The 18539-nt window shown below is 42.2% G+C and overlaps 1 protein-coding gene across 1 annotated transcript in view; it reads left to right on the top strand.

Moving 5' to 3' along the window:
- The window catches only part of LOC126091962 (death domain-associated protein 6-like), a 167349-nt gene that overhangs the window by 103437 nt on the left and 45373 nt on the right, over positions 1–18539 (top strand). The window contains exon 6 of the mRNA XM_049907311.1: positions 10252–10424. Coding sequence (XP_049763268.1) covers positions 10252–10424 — 173 coding nt within the window. The remainder of the gene's footprint in view (positions 1–10251; positions 10425–18539) is intronic.

The following is an 18539-nucleotide window of genomic DNA, read 5'->3' as shown; positions in this document are numbered from 1 at the left end:
TGGTGAATCAAATAAAGTAGCAGATCTACATTTCAGCCAGAAACGAGCCATTCTCAATGTACTAGCATTTTCGATCATTGCATGTAATGCCTGTTGGTCGTCAATGAACTGTGGAAGAAGCCCGACCAACAGGCATTACATGCATTGATCAAAAATGATAGTGCATTGAGAATGGCTAGTTTCTAGCTGAAATCTAGATCTGCCAATAACATTTCAAAAGGATAACTGATAGCTGAAATCTATTATTTACAAGTCAATAACAGTCGCTGTGTGTAACAGCCTCTGAATGGAGGGTAACCTGATGAATTTCTGGGGTGTATCCCAGGGCTCAGTGTTGGGGCCACCCCTGTTCCTTATTTACATAAATGATATGCCTCTTGTGTTGCGGGTAATTCTAAAGTATTTCTGTGTGCTCATGCTTGGTAGTAAAGGATGTTTTGTGCAACATTGGGTCTGTTTCAAATAGTGCAGTTCATGACATAAGTTCGTGACTTGTAGTAGAAAATAACTAACACTAAATCACAATAAGACTCAGTTTTTACAGTTTCTAACACACAATTCGACAAAACCCGAAAGTTTAAGTTCGCAGAATGGGCATATCCTCTTGAGGTTCACCAAGGGGGCCACCAAGCTTAACATCCTTATCCACCAGATAAGGATGCACAAAGGTTTGTAATTTAATCCAGGACATTGCTCCAAAGACTAATGATCAGGGACTTAATGCCATCACCCCTTCTGTCTCCTCTGCTGAAAGGCAATGGCAAAATTGTCAACAGGATGCAGCATACCCAGACGGTCACCCATCCAAGTTCTGGTCATGTTCAATAGCGGTTATCTTCGGTGATCTGATGGGAACCAATTTATCCACCTCAGCATAGCCACTGATGAGATTCCGGTACAAGCAATACATAACATGCAGCACTTGATAAACTAAGGTATTGCTCCAGAATACTTCATCAATAGTGTTTAGACAACTTGTCTTTAGCAGTTAGTCACCAATTTTGATTGTTATATGAATGTTCCCTTTCATATGACCCAGTATGGAGTGGTTAATGTAATTATAGTTGCAGACAGTAATACTTGGCAAGTCAATAGCATTATGTAAGCTGCATTTGCCTACCTTGTGGTCACATGAGTTTGCATTGGCAGGGTTCAGGCTTGGTGAACTTGGGTTCCAGAGTTGAGATTGGAGAGCCCACATGTCTTGTGTAAACATAGGGTATATTCAAACTTTACTCAACATTGTGGAACACAGTACAATGAAGTACAAAAATCATAAATACCTCCTAATATGTCAGACCTCCTTTTGCATGACATAGTGCAGCAGTTCAACATGGTGCGGACTCAATAAGTCGTTGGAAGTCCCCTGAAGAAATATTGAGCCATCCCTAATTGTGAAAGTGTTGTGGGAACAGAATCTTGTGCATGAACTGAGCTATTGATTATGTCCCATAAGTGTTCGATGGGATTCACATTGGGCAATCTGGAGGCCAAACAATTGTGGTCAGGTGACATGGTGCATTGTCATCCATAAAAATTCCATCATTGTTTGCGAACATGAAGTCCATGAATGACTGCAGATGGTCTCCAGGTAGACAAATATAACCATGACAATCAGTTCAGTTAGACCAGAGGCCCCATTGCAAATGCAGCCCACATGATTAGGTAGCCATCATCAGTTTGCACAGTGCCTTGTTAACAATGTGGATCTACGGCTTCGTGGGCTCTGTGCCACACTCAAATCCTACCTGAGACTCTTACAAACTGAAATCAGGACTCATCTGACCGGGCCATGGTTTTCCAGTCATCTAGGACCCAGCTAACATGGTCATGAGTCCAGAAGAGGCACTCCAGCTAATGTTGTGCTGCTAGCACAGGCACTCACAGTTGTTGTCTGCTGTCATAACCCATTAACACTGAATTTCGATAAACTCTCGTAATAGATATATTCATTGTACATCCAACATTGATTTCTGCAGTTATTTCATGCAGTGTTAGTTGTCTGTTAGCACTGACAGCTTGTCAAACACTGTTGCCCCTGGTCGTTAAGTGTAGGCCGTCAGCCACAGCTTGTCCATGGGAAGAGGTAATGCCTGAAATTTGGTATATTGTGATGATTTCACAAATGGAGTATCTCGTGTACCTAGCTCCAACTATCATTCCGCATTCGGAGTCTGTTAATTCTTGTTGTGCGGCCATAATCATGTTGGAAACTTTTTCACATGAATCAACTGAGTGCAAACGACAGCACTACCAATGCACTGCCCCTTTATTCCTTGTGTAGGTGATTATATGATACCCACCACCTGTATGTGTATATATATATATATATATATATATATATATATATATATATATATATATATCATGACTTTTGTCATTTCAGTGTGTATCACAGGGAGAGGGGATTTGGCTTATGTACTTTGATGATTTACCTCAATTTTGAGAATGAAAACTGGTAAATGTGTTTGAGAACAGTGGCAACTCATGCAAAATTTTACCAGTGAGCTACATCATCACAAAAATAAACAGACTGTTTCACTATTTTGTCATGATAGATGCGACTTAATATTGTTGTGATATTAGCTTTACCTAATGGATTAAGATAAAATACTTTGTTTATATGTTTATGATTTCTGCTGTGGTGTTTTAATTACTGCATTATTGTGTCTTAGGTCTTGCTCTCCCTCAACACCCCATGCGTCATTGTTACCTAAAACAAACATGGGAAGCTAAAAAGTGTGTCGCAAACATCATACCTGCAGATTCAACTCTATTCATACTACTAATAGTTACAACATGCAGACAGCTGGACATGTACTGGCCACAGAAATGTATCCACAGATCAGCCTGACCTTATTTTCAACTATATTGAATGGGCCGATATTTAACGTTGTCTCTTCTGAAGAGTTATTCTTTATATTTTGCAGGTACATATTTTCAAAAAGTACAAATGAGCAGTAATAGCTTTTTCTCTCATCAAGATTCATGTTGGAAATGTCAATTTCAGGCTACTTTTTGTATTTGGATATGTTGCACTTAGTTTCTGTTGTCAAGACAACCAGAGATGCTCGTGTGTATTACTAAACAGTCAAGCATGCAATATCATTAAGCATACCTCTGATTCTTGCAGTGTGACTGTCAAAATATTTTACTTTCAGTAAACTTTAATAACCTTCAATCATTTTCAGATTAACTTTAACTGTTCCCAGTGTTTTCAGTAAACTCACTCACAGTTATGAGAATAAATTTATCACGTCTTAAACAAAACGTCGCCAATAGCAGTGTTTTTTTCTTTTCACAATAACTATCTTCTCCGTTGGTTTATAATTCTTCACAGTACATATAGGATGGTACATGTTTCCATCGAATGACTTACTTCAGTGGAATACAGGCATGAACAAAATTACAGAAGTAACCAGTTTTTTCATATTAACAATGTTATAAATAAAATAGAAAGAAACATTCCACATGGGTAAAATATATTAAAAACAAAGATTCCATGACTTACCAAACGGGAAAGCGCTGGTAGATAGGCACAATAAAAAACACACAAACACACACACAAAATTTCGAGCTTTTGCAACCCCCGGTTGCTTCGTCAAGAAAGAGGGAAGGAGAGGGAAAGATGAAAGGATGTGGGTTTTAAGGGAGAGGGTAAGGAGTCATTCCAATACCGGGAGCGGAAAGACTTACCTTAGGGGGAAAAAAGGACAGGTATACACTCGCGCGCACGCGCACACACACACACACACACACACACACACACACACACACACACACACACACACATCTATCCACACATATACAGACACAAGCAGACCTATTTTGGTCTTTAAATATGTCTGCTTGTGTCTGTATATGTGTGGATAGATATATGTGTGTGTGTGTGTGTGTGTGTGTGTGTGTGTGTGTGTGTGTGTGTGTACCTGTCCTTTTTTCCCCCTAAGGTAAGTCATTCCGCTCCCGGGATTGGAATGACTCCTTACCCTCTCCCTTAAAACCCACATCCTTTCATCTTTCCCTCTCCTCCCCTCTTTCCTGACGAAGCAACCGGGGGTTGCAAAAGCTCGAAATTTTGTGTGTGTGTTTGTTTGTTTTTTATTGTGCCTATCTACCAGCACTTTCCCGTTTGGTAAGTCATGGGATCTTTGTTTTTAACAATGTTATAATTTATTCTGTGTCGAATCTGCTGGCCCAATGAAGTCTTCCTCTGGTTCTTTGGTGTGGCGATGCTGTCGGCTCGGTGTGTACAGCAACCAACTTCCGAAGCTACCATTACTGTGCTGCTTCCAGTCTGCTGGCATTATTTCAGCATTCTCAGACACATTGAACACAAGAGCACAAAGAAAAACACTACACACAGTATGTCTTTCACATAATTTTAACCTATTACATTTATGAATATTAACCATGAAGCTCGTTAACTACATATTACTTTCAATATTCACTCAAGAATATCAGCACACAGTACATCATCCACAGCAGGCAGTCCTTTCCAATGCTCCATATTTATGGATGATTTTGCAGTCTTCTGCTCTTTCATATCACAAGACCAAGTTGTCAGTTGCAACTTACGGTGAAGAGGTTGGAGGGGTGGACTGCAAAGATTGCTTTCATGTTTTATGCAGAGACCTGTTCATTTTAATCATTCTCGTTGTCTTTTTGCTGTACATGAATTGTGTATGTGGGACACAATTCTCCATTTTAAAGTCTGTTTGTGGTTTCAAGGCCTCATTTTTTAACTCCAAACTGTCACGGTTATCACACCTAAAGAGCCTGAGGATAAGGGAGCCACAGCTCTTGGGAAGCAGACAGAATGCTTCTGCTGTAGCTTTGTAGGTTCTTCATGGGATTGTGATTGGACTATGGGTGCAGATCATAAGGGTCAGCGAGGTCTTCTTACTCCGAAGATCATTGGCACTATATGCCCTGAGGGTATCAGATTGGCCATGGGTGCTTACAGGATCAGCCCCATACATCTACATCTACATCTACATTTATACTCCGCAAGCCACCCAACGGTGTGTGGCGGAGGGCACTTTACGTGCCAATGTCATTACCTCCCTTTCCTGTTCCAGTCGCGTATGGTTGGCGGGAAGAACGACTGTCTGAAAGCCTCCGTGCGCACTCTAATCTCTCTAATTTTACATTTGTGATCTGCTCAGGAGGTATAAGTAGGGGGAAGCAATATATTCGATACCTCATCCAGAAACGCACCCTCTTGAAACCTGGCGAGCAAGCTACACCGCGATGCAGAGCGCCTCTCTTGCAGAGTCTGCCACTTGAGTTTGCTAAACATCTCCGTAACGCTATCACGGTTACCAAATAACCCTGTGATGAAACGCGCCGCTCTTCTTTGGATCTCCTCTATCTCCTCCGTCAACCCGATCTGGTACGGATCCCACACTGATGAGCAATACTCAAGTATAGGTCGAATGAGTGTTTTGTAAGCCACCTCCTTTGTTGATGGACTACATTTTCTAAGGACTCTCCCAATGAATCTCAACCTGGTACCCGCCTTACCAACAATTAATTTTATATGATCATTCCACTTCATATCGTTCCGCACGCATACTCCCAGATATTTTACAGAAGTAACTGCTACCAGTGTTTGTTCCGCTATCATATAATCATACAATAAAGGATCCTTCTTTCTATGTATTCGCAATACATTACATTTGTCTATGTTAAGGGTCAGTTGCCACTCCCTGCACCAAGTGCCTATCCGCTGCATCTCTTCCTGCATTTCGCTACAATTTTCTAATGCTGCAACTTCTCTGTATACTACAGCATCATCCGCGAAAAGCCGTATGGAACTTCCGACACTATCTACTAGGTCATTTATATATATTGTGAAAAGCAATGGTCCCATAACACTCCCCTGTGGCACGCCAGAGGTTACTTTAACGTCTGTAGACGTCTCTCCGTTGATAACAACCTGCTGTGTTCTGTTTGCTAAAAACTCTTCAATCCAGCCACACAGCTGGTCTGATATTCCATAGGCTCTTACTTTGTTTATCAGGCGACAGTGCGGAACTGTATCGAACGCCTTCCGGAAGTCAAGAAAAATAGCATCTACCTGGGAGCCTGTATCTAATATTTTCTGGGTCTCATGAACAAATAAAGCAAGTTGGGTCTCACACGATCGCTGTTTCCGGAATCCATGTTGATTCCTACATAGTAGATTCTGAGTTTCCAAAAACGACATGATACTCGAGCAAAATACCCAGTCTCTGTGCTGAGGCTGGTGAACCACCACTTACCATCCAGTGGCAACTCTTTCAGGCGTGTAAGTTCCTCACTACTCCTCATTCACCAGCATACCATACCATTGTTTGCCCATCTATGGGAATACATCTCAATTGCTCACAGGCAATGAGGCCATTAGCGATCAGCACAAAGTGTGTGCTGCAATCCCGTGGTGTGGATCACATGGCACACCAAATCGAGAATTTCAACCGCCTGCCACCCTGGTTACTGCAGAGGCCCAGAGTAATTTTGGATTTAGTTCAGTACAGGAGAGGTTGCACTTCTGTATGCAGTTTTAATACATTCTTTTATAACGTTTTAATTGACTCTGTAGCTGTAGTTATGGATGGATCTAAACAGGGGGACTCTGTTGGTTACCATGTTGTTTTCCCTGATCATGACCTCAAGATCCAAGTGACTTTACTCTCATCGACGTGGAATTATATGTGATCTTGCAGTCACTGGAGCAAATGAGAGATGTTTTGAGCGCTAAATTCCTTGTCTGTTCAAATTCCCTGAGTTCCTCTTACTCTCTACAATGCCTGTACCCAGCAGATAAAGTAGTCCAGAGTATCCAGGACATCCTCCTCAAATGAAAAGGCTTGGGAAAGAGGTGTCTCTCTGCGGGTGCCAAGGTACATAGGTGTTTCAGGGAACGAAAGGAGGGAGGTGACAACCAAGGATATGTGTTGTGATCCGCAGACCCAGCATTGTGTATCAGTAAATTGTGCACATGATATGACGTGGGTGGACTGACTGTCCACCAGGCTGAGCATCCGACTCTTTGTGGAACTTCTATGTTTTCCATAATCATTTTTCCCTGTTGGATGGTGTTAATCTCTTTTTGACGGAAGGGGGTACTCCCCTTGTTGTTGTTCCAGTGCCACTGCCCTGCAAGGTTCTCACCCTGTTACATCGAGGTGACTGCACTAGACATTTGGCATGTCGGCATGTGTTCTATTCTGGCATTGATTGTGAGGTGAAGTGCCTGGTCACAGGCTGCAACCAGTGTTCCAAACAACAGGCCGCACAGCACACAGTTTTTTCCTCTTGGCCAGTGCCCATGCTATTGGAGTGAATCTCTATAGGCTTTGCTGGACCTTTCTTGGATATCTTTTGGTTGTTGGTTGTTGCTGTCTTTTCCAAGTTACCAAATGTTGTTCATTGTCTGTATTCCATGGCAGATGCGACAGTCAAGCTGCTGCCAGAGATTTTTTTCTATCAAAGGCCTACCTTGTACAGTAGTTTTGGACAGCGGTCCTAAATTTTTGGCTCATTCCTTTAGATTTTTGCTCACACAATGGCATCCACCATGGCATGGTGCCTCCCTTTCATCTGCAATCCAATGGCAAGGCAGAATATCTTTTGTGGTCCTTAAAAACACAAATGTGCAGAGACATCAAGGAATTCCCAACAGAAGAGGAGTTTTGCACTGCTGGCAGCCACACCTCTTCCCCCCAGTCAGTCACCTCTGTAGCAGCTACAAAGGGATTGTGATTTCTGCTGGGAATCGTGGTCTAAGCCTGAGGCTTCAGACAACACCAATTTTGGAGTCCAGGCATCATCCACAGTCACCGTGGGCACCATGTGTTCATGGTGGACATTGACGAGTGCCTTGTGGCCTGCCACTCCAATCAGTTATGCCCTCAGGTGCACAGTGATGCCACTCAGCAGACCGCCATGCTGGCACCTCTTCCACTGGCATTGCCGTTTGCACCCTTGCACCCTCCTGAGGTGATTTCCAGCTGCTCCACCAGTGGCCTGGCTGCACCCAACCAATGTGGCTCGGCCTCTCAGTGCTTCTGCAGTGCCTTATTTTGCAGGGCTGGTGTGGGGAGTTGGGGGAATGGCTGCCAGGTCATCAGCAGCATTCCCACAGGCACCTCCTATGCTGGTGCCTGCATCTCCTACATGGACTACATTATCTTCAGACACCACAGCTTCCCAGCTCACGGCACCTCTCAGAAAGTGCTATGTTGACATGACCTGTGCCTGCAGGGTGCTGGGGTTGTCCACTGGCTTTTCTGGATGGGGAGGAAGACTCGTGTGTGTCTGCTCTCATGCCACTTTCGCTCCTGCTTGCTAGTTCACATAGACTGGGACCTGTTTGGACCCAGGACAACTGCTTCTGACAGTATGGATGTGTCAACCATCATAGTTTTGCAGGGGAGCCTACATCTGGGCACTCTTCTTCCCAAGAAAGTAGGAGTGTAGTTACTCATGCATTACAACTGCACCACCACTGCTGCAGCACATGTTACTTTTGAGTAGCACGCTGTTGAGTGGCTCCAGGCACCACCACCAAAGGCCTCCAACCGTGGTCTGCAGTCACCTGCAAGAGGAAGCCAGTGGCCCCTAGTGGGAAATGCCATTTATATTTTCATGAACTGCCCGTAATTTCATAATGCGCCACTGGTTTCTGTTTATTGTGAAGAGAATGCTACAAAAGATGTGTGTGTCTACAGTGTGCTGTCGCACATTTGCATATGGTCAGTGGCTGCCACGGAATACTTGAACAACTGTCATACAATGGAAACTCCCAGTTGTAATAACTGTTGTAATAGCCAAATTCAGAATAGCCCTTCTGAGCACTCCCCATACCCCTGTGTGACGTCACATCCACCTCCTACAGAGGGCGTGAGCAACAATGACACAATAATGAGTAATGTGGTGCACATTATTGTGGAGAATGACGTCAACTATTGATTTTATTTACATGAAGGGTGTGCCTTGTATTATCACACCACTCAGATCTCAGAGGTGATTCAAACATTTATAACATTATTAATCTCAAGGTGTGCTATGTGTTAATGGTGTGGATGACTGTAGAAGCAAACCAGTCATTTGCAATCAACCAGTGAGATACCTACTGCACAGAAGTTGTATTAGGCTTATCAAGTAAGTGGAGCTCCATCTGAATCAACTGTCCTTTCCCTAGCATCTTGTGGGTCCAAAGTGACTTATATTTTTCAAAACAAAAAATCCTCTAGTGGATTGAGTGGATCGTGTGTGTGTGTGTGTGTGTGTGTGTGTGTGTGTGTGTGTGTGTAAACTCTGGTAGAAAAACTCAAGCAGAAAACTGAGATATTATTTTAAACCCTTTGATTATGTGCTTATCTTTTGCGAATATTTCGTGTACACAGTGAGTGGTCACGGGCTTGTCTGTGCTTAGCCCAACAGAAGCAGTACCTCCATGAAATCAGCCATGTCATGTAACAACTATGCTGCCGTCACTGCACTACTTTTTATATCAGTATGACAACCAGCCAGCTGTCCATCACCATCAGAATGAATGGCTACCACCAAAGTGTGGCCAAAAACAAAGTTGACCATAGAGTGGCACAAGAGGCAGTAGAGCACATTCTGCATGATTTCAAAGGCAGTTTCACAACCAGGGCCATCTGGATCCTACCTTCCACCACCAGCATTTCTCAACTACACAGATGGGAGTTACACATACTTTGCTCCCAGAATATTGCTGGCCTCATTCTGTGTTGACCCATAGTCTACACACCCTCCAACCAAAAGTTTGCCCTTCTTCTGTCCATCAACCCCTACCAGTTCACATTTCCACATCACCTTCATCATTGGCCAGCTCTCCACGAGCTCCGGCACCCATGCATAACATGTCTAGCCCATACACTTGCCACCCATCCCTCCTGCATGCCTAGACAGCAATCCTGCTGCCTCCTTTCAGCTGCTTGCTACCCAATCTCCAGTCCCTCCACACCCAGTGCACTTGTCAAACTGTAGTCACAGAATAGTGCATCCTGCTGGCACTATGTAGGGGCACTGACTGTGTGTGTGTGTGTGTGTGTGTGTGGGGGGGGGGGGGGGGGGGGGGGGGGTCGGGGGGTGGGGGGGGGGGTGCTTCACGGGTACAGTAACACAAGAGAGAACTGATTCGACTCAACACTTCTGCTATTCAGTGAGTGGTTTCCATTACTCCTAAATTTTTTGCGTAAGACATAAACATGCTGACTAAGTTATCTTTTACAGCTAAAGCAGCATTCCAGACCATTGGAGAGCAACTGCAGCGGCAGCGACAATTCTCTACGTGGAATGCACACTCGTATTATTTGGGTGATAACAGGGATCCAGCTGAAGACGACCAGGAGCTGGATGAGAAACTTAGAGAGAACAAGAAGGAGTTTGGGAGTCGTATAAATGAGGTTGAAATCATTCCTTCCAAACTGTTAAATATATTTATCTTTATATTTTTTAGTAATATGCATGGCTCAGATGTTAAATACTTCAAATTGGTTGTTTTGAATGACTGTAATTCCTTTGATCAATAACAGGTTGCAAACTCCGAATACCCGAAGATGTTTGAATTCATAAGAGATGTTCTACTACAACACATAACTATCATAATATTGAATATAATAGAGGGAAACATTCTACGTGGGAAAAATATATTTAAAAAGAAAGATGATGAGACTTACCAAACAAAAGCGCTGGCAGGTCGATAGACACACAAACAAACACAAACATACACACAAAATTCTAGCTTTCGCAACCAACGGTTGCCTCGTCAGGAAAGAGGGAAGGAGAAGGAAAGACAAAAGGATATGGGTTTTAAGGGAGAGGGTAAGGAGTCATTCCAATTACAAATGTCTGCTTGTGTCTGTGTATATGCGGATGGATATGTGTGTGTGTGTGCGAGTGTATACCTGTCCTTTTTTCCCCCTAAGGTAAGTCTTTCCGCTCCCGGGATTGGAATGACTCCTTACCCTCTCCCTTAAAACCCATATCCTTTTGTCTTTCCTTCTCCTTCCCTCTTTCCTGACGAGGCAACCGTTGGTTGCGAAAGCTAGAATTTTGTGTGTATGTTTGTGTTTGTTTGTGTGTCTATCGACCTGCCAGCGCTTTTGTTTGGTAAGTCTCATCATCTTTCTTTTTAAATATATCATAATATTGATTTATAAATGATGCCATATAGCTACATCTTCAGCGATGGGTTACTAGCTTGTGCACTCTTTTGTCTTTTACTTATTTTCATTTTTACCGGTATAGACATGTAAAATATGAATCATGATTACAGAGCTCTTGTGCCTAATCAGTAATTGCCTACTGCTTAATTGATAATGGTTTGTAGGACTTATAGCAGCACAAATGGAACAATGTGTTGAAGAGGTAGCTTAGAGAAACAACTGCTGCCTTCTTATAGGAACCTACATGTGAGAGAAAGAAAAGATAAGGGAAAAATATATATAGACCATAGAGTGTAAGGAAGAATGACCCACATAGAGTGTTGAATTAAAAGAGAGACAGTGCTGAGACCCAAGGTTCTGGGTGACTTATTCTTAACTACATCAGATTTCAGTCCCCCACCCCCAATGATGGTGCCACCTGTTCTGAAAGTTCGAGGTTCATTGCCTTTTTCAATTTGTATTTATGAAGGCCACACTCATGCTGTACCTATTTTGGTGCTCGATCAGTAGGCACTCTTCTTCTGTGTCGTAGTGCATATCATAACTTTGTCCTGTGAATGTGGACATTTAGTGCCGAAATGTCCCTGGACGGATGACACAGTTGTCTAGTACGGTATATAGAAATTTGCAACAAACAATAGAAGGCACATGATGAATTAACAGTAATGTGGAAAGGGCAGATTGCAACTCACCACATGGATGAGGCACTGGCAGGCACAAGGGAAAAGTATACTAGAAATATTTCAACTTTCGGACAAAGTGCTTCTTCAGAAGTAGAAAAGTCACACACATTTACATAACAATAACTCACGCACCCATGGTGATTGTCTCCTGGTGCTAATTGCAAGCATCTGATTTTAAACAAATGCCAGTTCAAATCTTCAAACATAAGAGATACAGTTCCTGTTCTTGGAGTGCTCTGCAGTGATCAGCATAGAAAGGTGTCTTCAGGTTAGACCTTTTCTTTTTAAATTTGTTAGAATAGTATTAACTGTGTCGTATAACAATTTATTTTATGCATACGTATCTACACTGAGTCAACATTTGACCCTCTCTGTCTTGAGCCATGTACAGCTCGTTACTTATATGCTGGTTTCTAGTGTAGGATCACCCAGTCCTAAATAAATTTGCAAGCTCAAAGAATTACAGAAATTTATTTAAATGAATCTGATACCCCACACATTCTACACATGGTTAATATTACCACCACATCTATCATGTGTTTCAGCAGTGTGTAGTTGAGGTTCATGTGTGCCTTCACATTTCAAGAACTTCAACTGGAGCCTTAGGAAGGAGCTGTGTCTGCACCATTCTCAAAAAATGATGAAACATACTATAGGCTGGACTTTGAAAGTACATTTCCTTAAGTTGTTTGCTAAACAGGCAGATAGAACTCAACAGAATACAGCACTATAGATACAGAGGAGGATGTGACACTTATAACAGGCAATCACAATATCCACCGTGCCAGTGATGAGAGCTGTATTGTGGATGTAACCATCTTCATGGTGATTAAGTATTTCATAAATGAGACACCTGAGCAGCTTTTACTTTACACTGCAATTTTGCTGAAGCTCTTAAAGCAGTCATGAAAGAATGAATTTCTTTGAAGAGTTATTTATAATACTTTCAGTGATCATTGTCAAAAATCGTAATAGAAAGTTCTGGTACAATGTAAATAATTTGGAATGAAGGTAAGATCATGGCTACATTGTGCCATACAAATGTATGTATAACTTCAAAAATACAGTTCCTGAAGTTGTTTGATAAACAGATGGATAGAACTCATCAGAATACAGAGGTATTCATTGCATTGCCAAAGCCTCATAATTATTTTATTCCATTCTCATTTTGACACTATAAATACTAACTCACAAGGAAGTATAAATGCTTTTAAATGTGTATCTCAGTACTTCCTATATTCTTTTTGATCCATTATGAAGTCGTAGGGAACTAAGAATGGGAAGCAATCATGAAAAGATGGAACCCAAACTGGATTTTCCTACAGACACGTTGAAGTTGCCATGAGGTCATGCTTTGTCATATAGCCCAATTTTATAGCCCTAAAACTTTCAGAGAGCAATGTGTGAATTATAATGTCCCTGCCACAGTGTATGGGGCTGAACAGTCATTGTATGAGGGTAGTTATAAAGTTTTAATGGTCATCTAAAAAAAAATCAGGTCAATTTTTTGTCTGTTTGCAAGTGCATGTCAGCAAACCTGATACACATTAAAATCTCTGCGTAACAGTATTGTAGCACACTGCTAGAGGAGCCAAAACAAAATGACGTAGCACGTTCATAAGGTGGAATATTGTGTTGTAATTTGTTCTCCACGTTTGAAAGTAGACAATGCTGCAAAAGTCCAAGCTGAGTGATGGAGGTGTATGGCAACAGTCGACCGTCATGCAAAACAGTGATTAGGTGGCGTAGATGCTTCTGTTTTGGTCAAAAAGTCTGAATGCCAAAGAGCAAAGTGGCAGACCATCTCTACATGAAGAATGAGGAGTCTCAGGAGAACTGGAAGCCATACTGTTCAAAAAGATAATTCTATCAGATTTGAGGAAATAGTGGTAAAAGTGAAAATCAGTCAGTGAGTTTTCAACATCTTGCATGACATTTTGTGAATGAAGGAGGTCACTGCCTCCTGTGGCTGCACACATCCGTTCAAAAAGCTCTTGAAATTGGCAGTGGCAGAAATGCTGCATCTTTGTTAGCTCAAGCCAGATGACTTATTTGGCTGCCTGATCACCATGTGTGAGTTCTGGGCCACCAAGACAATCGAGCAGAAACAGGTGAATTAACACTACTGAAATAGGTGGAGAACCAACCATAATCAGACAAGGTAATGCTGGGTACTTGTTGGGACAGCCACGACTTGGAGCTAATAGGTAATGCTTGTAAGGGGCAAACTGTCATAGGAGCATACTACCAAACTCTGCTGATGACTTTATTGGACAAAGTGTCACAAACTGCTGTCCAAGTGTGTGTTTATGCTTCATTAGAACACCCCACTCATTCTGCACAGAACACAGCAGTCATGCTGTTTCTTTGTGCTATCAAATTTTGCCTCACACTCTGTATGCTCCTGACATGACACCCAGTACTCTCTTCATATTTTATTAAGAAAGAAACATTCCACTGCAGACATTTCCAGGATAGGGACAAGCTGATTTTTTTGGGGTGGAACGTTTTCTGAAAGCCAAAATGCCGGATTGTACAATGAAGGTATTCACCAAATCATCCTTTGTTGGGAAACGTCAAATTGAAGGACGAATATATAAAGAAGGATGAACACTGTCACCAAGTTTAATGGTGTCAACATGATTATTTTGCGGTGATAATTGAAACGACTGTCTCACACATGTGATTCTGAAGTCACTGGAGTGAGTGTGATGTAACTTCTAGATGTGTTCTCAGATTCCGTGTTTGCCCTTCAGAGGATTCAGCAAATGTTCTCAGAAAACAGAATGATTTAGAATGTCAAGGATAAACTAATATTGTTACAGTGAGAAAAACAGGAAGGAAGATTGTGATATTCCTGCTGGATGACTAGGTACATGAGAATGGGCAAGCCAGGGGCAATAATGGGGAAAGTTTTCTGATACAGTATGGCATTCCATTATCAACTATTACCTCATACCCAAAGAGAAGAGTAATATCCTGTGAGGGAAAAAATGAAAAAAGAAAATGCAACACCCTCGGGGACAAGGTCATTTTACTGACAAGTGAGATAGTATGACAACATATTGACACCAAATGAAATATACGTCACACAAAAGGGTTTCCAGACAGTTGCATCAATACATTATCAATAGATTATCCCAAGCATCTTGTGCCTTTTGTTGCAGCTTGGCAATCATTCTTCCAGGCTTGACCCAGATGTGTTCAGTAGATGAGAGATCTGGTGATTTTACTGCCTAAGTCAGTTGTAAACCATGAAGAGTATGTTGCGTTGCAGTAGCTGTATGTGCACATGCATTGTCCTTTTGAAAAAGCACATCATCTTCCTATCAAAGAAATGGCAGTAGAATAGGGATAACAGCCTGTGCAGTGTATCAGGCACTGGTGTCTTTACCCTGCAGAAATACCACACGTGACTGTGAGTCATAACTGTTGACCCCCTCCCATACTTTAAGCCTGGGATTGGATCTTTGTGTCGTGAGTGAATGCACTCTGGAATAAACAGCTCACCAGGTCTACACCACACTTGTGTTCACCCATTGCTTGCATACAGACAAAACCTGATCTAATCAATGAAGGCAACAGAGTGCTGTTCCACTCTCCTGTAAACTCTTTCATGACGCCAGAGTAGCCATTTTTGGTATTGTCGTGGTGTCAGTGGTAGCCTGGCCAGAGGCACACTTGATTGTAACCCTGCTGTAAGCAGACAGTTCCCGTTGTCCCTGATGACACAGCAGGTGCAATATGTGCCTGGATTTCATCTGTGGAAGATGTTTGGTGAACCACTGCTGCTCACACAGGGCATCGATCTTGACATGCATCTATATGATATAGACATCCAGAACCTGACCTACAAGTGTGGGAATGTTGCATAGACCACTTCTGGAAGCAATGACACCACTGATACATTGTGTCCAACATACACAGTAATCTGTTAAAACCTCTCTCCATCCAGGTTTCCACAGGCCCTCAGTGTGACCCTGTTCAAATGACTGAAGCTGTTCAACAGTAGCACATACTTATTGGGGGGTGCATGGGTAATAACCTAGAATGAATGTTGCAAACACTGTTCACCTTTAAACTGAGCACAGTTACTGCCTGCAGTGTCAAAGCAGAGGGTGTGCAGAGAGGCCTCCTGAGTGCAGTCTGATGCTGTTGACCCTGACAAATGAATCACTAACACTTCATCCCCTTAGTACGCACATATTATATCCTGAGCCACTGAACACAGTACTTGAGGATGTTGCAATCCCCCTCCCTGCCAGGGTATGTTAAAGGGAGAGTGACTGAGTGGGGATCCAAAACAGTGAGCTACGTCAGGTGAAGTGAATTACAAAGCTATAGTGGATGTTACTCGGGTCACTCTGCTGTAAAGAAGTCACGCTGGCATGAATGAGGACGGATATGACACTGCTCTGAGAGACATAATCACCTCGTCCAGGAAAAAGACACTCCAGTTTGCAGTGTTTGTGAAGTTCTGATTGACTGCATTTTATTTTCATAAAAGAGGGCAGCAGTTTACGTAGATAAATGACTCTCCATTGTAGGTAAATTGCAATGATTGTGGGAAAAGGTTTTGTGTGTTCTCTGGGCCTCAAAAAATTTGGTAGGATATCTGGCCTGCCATATGTGTCTTAATCATTTGGTTTCCTTGTGATTAAGCAGGGTCTGCCTTCTCACAAGAATACAATTTTTTTTTTTGTATAATCCCTAAGCACGTTTCACAGTTATGGTATCTTCAGCATGTGCTTTGTTTTATTGTTTCTGAAAAGTATACATACAAATTTTATGTAGTTTAGGAATATGTCAACATCAGATTTTATGATTACATATGTACTTTACTTTTGTTGTTGTTGTTAAGTGTGGCCGGCCTATGGTTGCTAACATAAATCAGCTGCAGGTCTATATTAATACAGCATGGTGTCATTTGCAACACAGGAATATTCTAGACATCTGTACTGAATTGTAGTTTTGGATATAACGTCTAAACCATGTATTCCAGTAAAATAGTGTCATATGCCCTTTTTTGTGCTTACTATTGCTGTAACTGACTGTCCTGAGCTGTACTTTATTAATTGTCTACTAATGTGTTACGTTGTTGTTGTTGCTGCTGCTTCTGCCACATATATATGCATATGTGTGGATGGATATGTGTGTGTGTGCGAGTGTGTATCCGTCCTTTTTTCCCCCTAAGGTAACTCTTTCCGCTCCCGGGACTGGAATGACTCCTTACCCTCTCCCTTAAAACCCACATCCTTTCGTCTTTCCCTCTCCTTCCCTCTTTCCTGATGAGGCAACAGTTTGTTGCGAAAGCTTGAATTTTGTGTGTATGTTTGTGTTCGTTTGTGTGTCTGTCGACCTGCCAGCACTTTCATTTGGTAAGTCACATCATCTTTGTTTTTAGATGTATTATTAATTACATAGCCTTGGCTGCAAATACGTTTACTTGACTTCACTGTTGTTGGTGCACTGATGATTAATATTTTAAACTGTTGACTTCAATGAAGTCCAAACAAGCTTTATAAAATTTGCATTAGGAAAAGTGAGCAGGTTGAATCAGCATTAACATTCTAAGGTTGTATTGCAAGGGCCGCATTGACATCCTGTATAGGTCTTTCTGCATTACATTTTCTGTCATTTCTGTGTGTGTATCTACTTCTGCATTTGTACTCTGCAAATTATCACATGTGGAGGCCAATCAATTATAATTTTCCTCCACTTCGGTTCCATCTGAAAATGGTGTGTAGAGAGACATGTTGCCTCTAGGCCACTGTATAAACTCCATTATCTCACATTTTAAAGGTGAGATCCTTATGCACTATGTTTATGGCTGAAGTCATATGTTTCTTGGCTATTTTTATCCAGTGTGTGGTCAATTTTTTAGGAGTAACTGTTTCCATAGTGTAAACTACGTTTGCTCCAGCATGTCCCACAATGGTTTATCGTACACACAATATCTAATCAAAAGTGTCTGGACACCTATCAGTGGAGAATGCCATGGGGTGTGTCCACCCAATGGCTTTATGACAGCTTTAACTCTGCCGGGGATGCTTTCAGTGATATGCCTGGATGCCTGTGGAGGAATGGGACCCCATTCTTTTTCAAGAGGTGAATCCAGAGATGATAGTGATGTTGGACACTGGGATCTGCAGTGAAGTTGATGTTCTGGCTCATCCCAAAGGTGTTAATAGGTTGGGCCTGCCGGCAGGCCTGTCCATTTCAGGAATGTTGTTATCCACAAACCATTGCCTCGCAGGTGCTACTTAATAACAGGTTACATTGTCATGCTAATACGAACAATCATTGCCTCCTAAGTGTTCCTCTATTATATGCAGTACATGATGCTGTGAAGTGTGTTCATATCCCTCTGCATTTAGCATTCTCTTACATGCAGTAAGGGGACAATTTTGGCATCTGACAGTGATTTGGATTCCCCACCCAGCACGGACATGGACGTGTCAGAGGTACTAAGGCTGTGAACAGCAACTGCGGGCTGCTATCGTAAGGGGAGCCACTGTCAAAATACGAGTGTCATGTGGCACCACCCAGTGGCAAATTTTTGCTGCTGAGTCTGTGGCCTGGGCTCGTGGCACAGATCACCACACTTGTACTTTGTAGCTACTCGTATCGCACCATTGCACAGCCTAGTTGATTCAGTTTGTTTTCTGGA

Source organism: Schistocerca cancellata, chromosome 7 (assembly GCF_023864275.1).
Source record: "Schistocerca cancellata isolate TAMUIC-IGC-003103 chromosome 7, iqSchCanc2.1, whole genome shotgun sequence".
Lineage (NCBI taxonomy): Eukaryota > Metazoa > Arthropoda > Insecta > Orthoptera > Acrididae > Schistocerca > Schistocerca cancellata.
The sequence above is the reverse complement of the archived record's forward strand: the minus strand, read 5'-3'. Positions and strand labels throughout refer to the sequence as shown.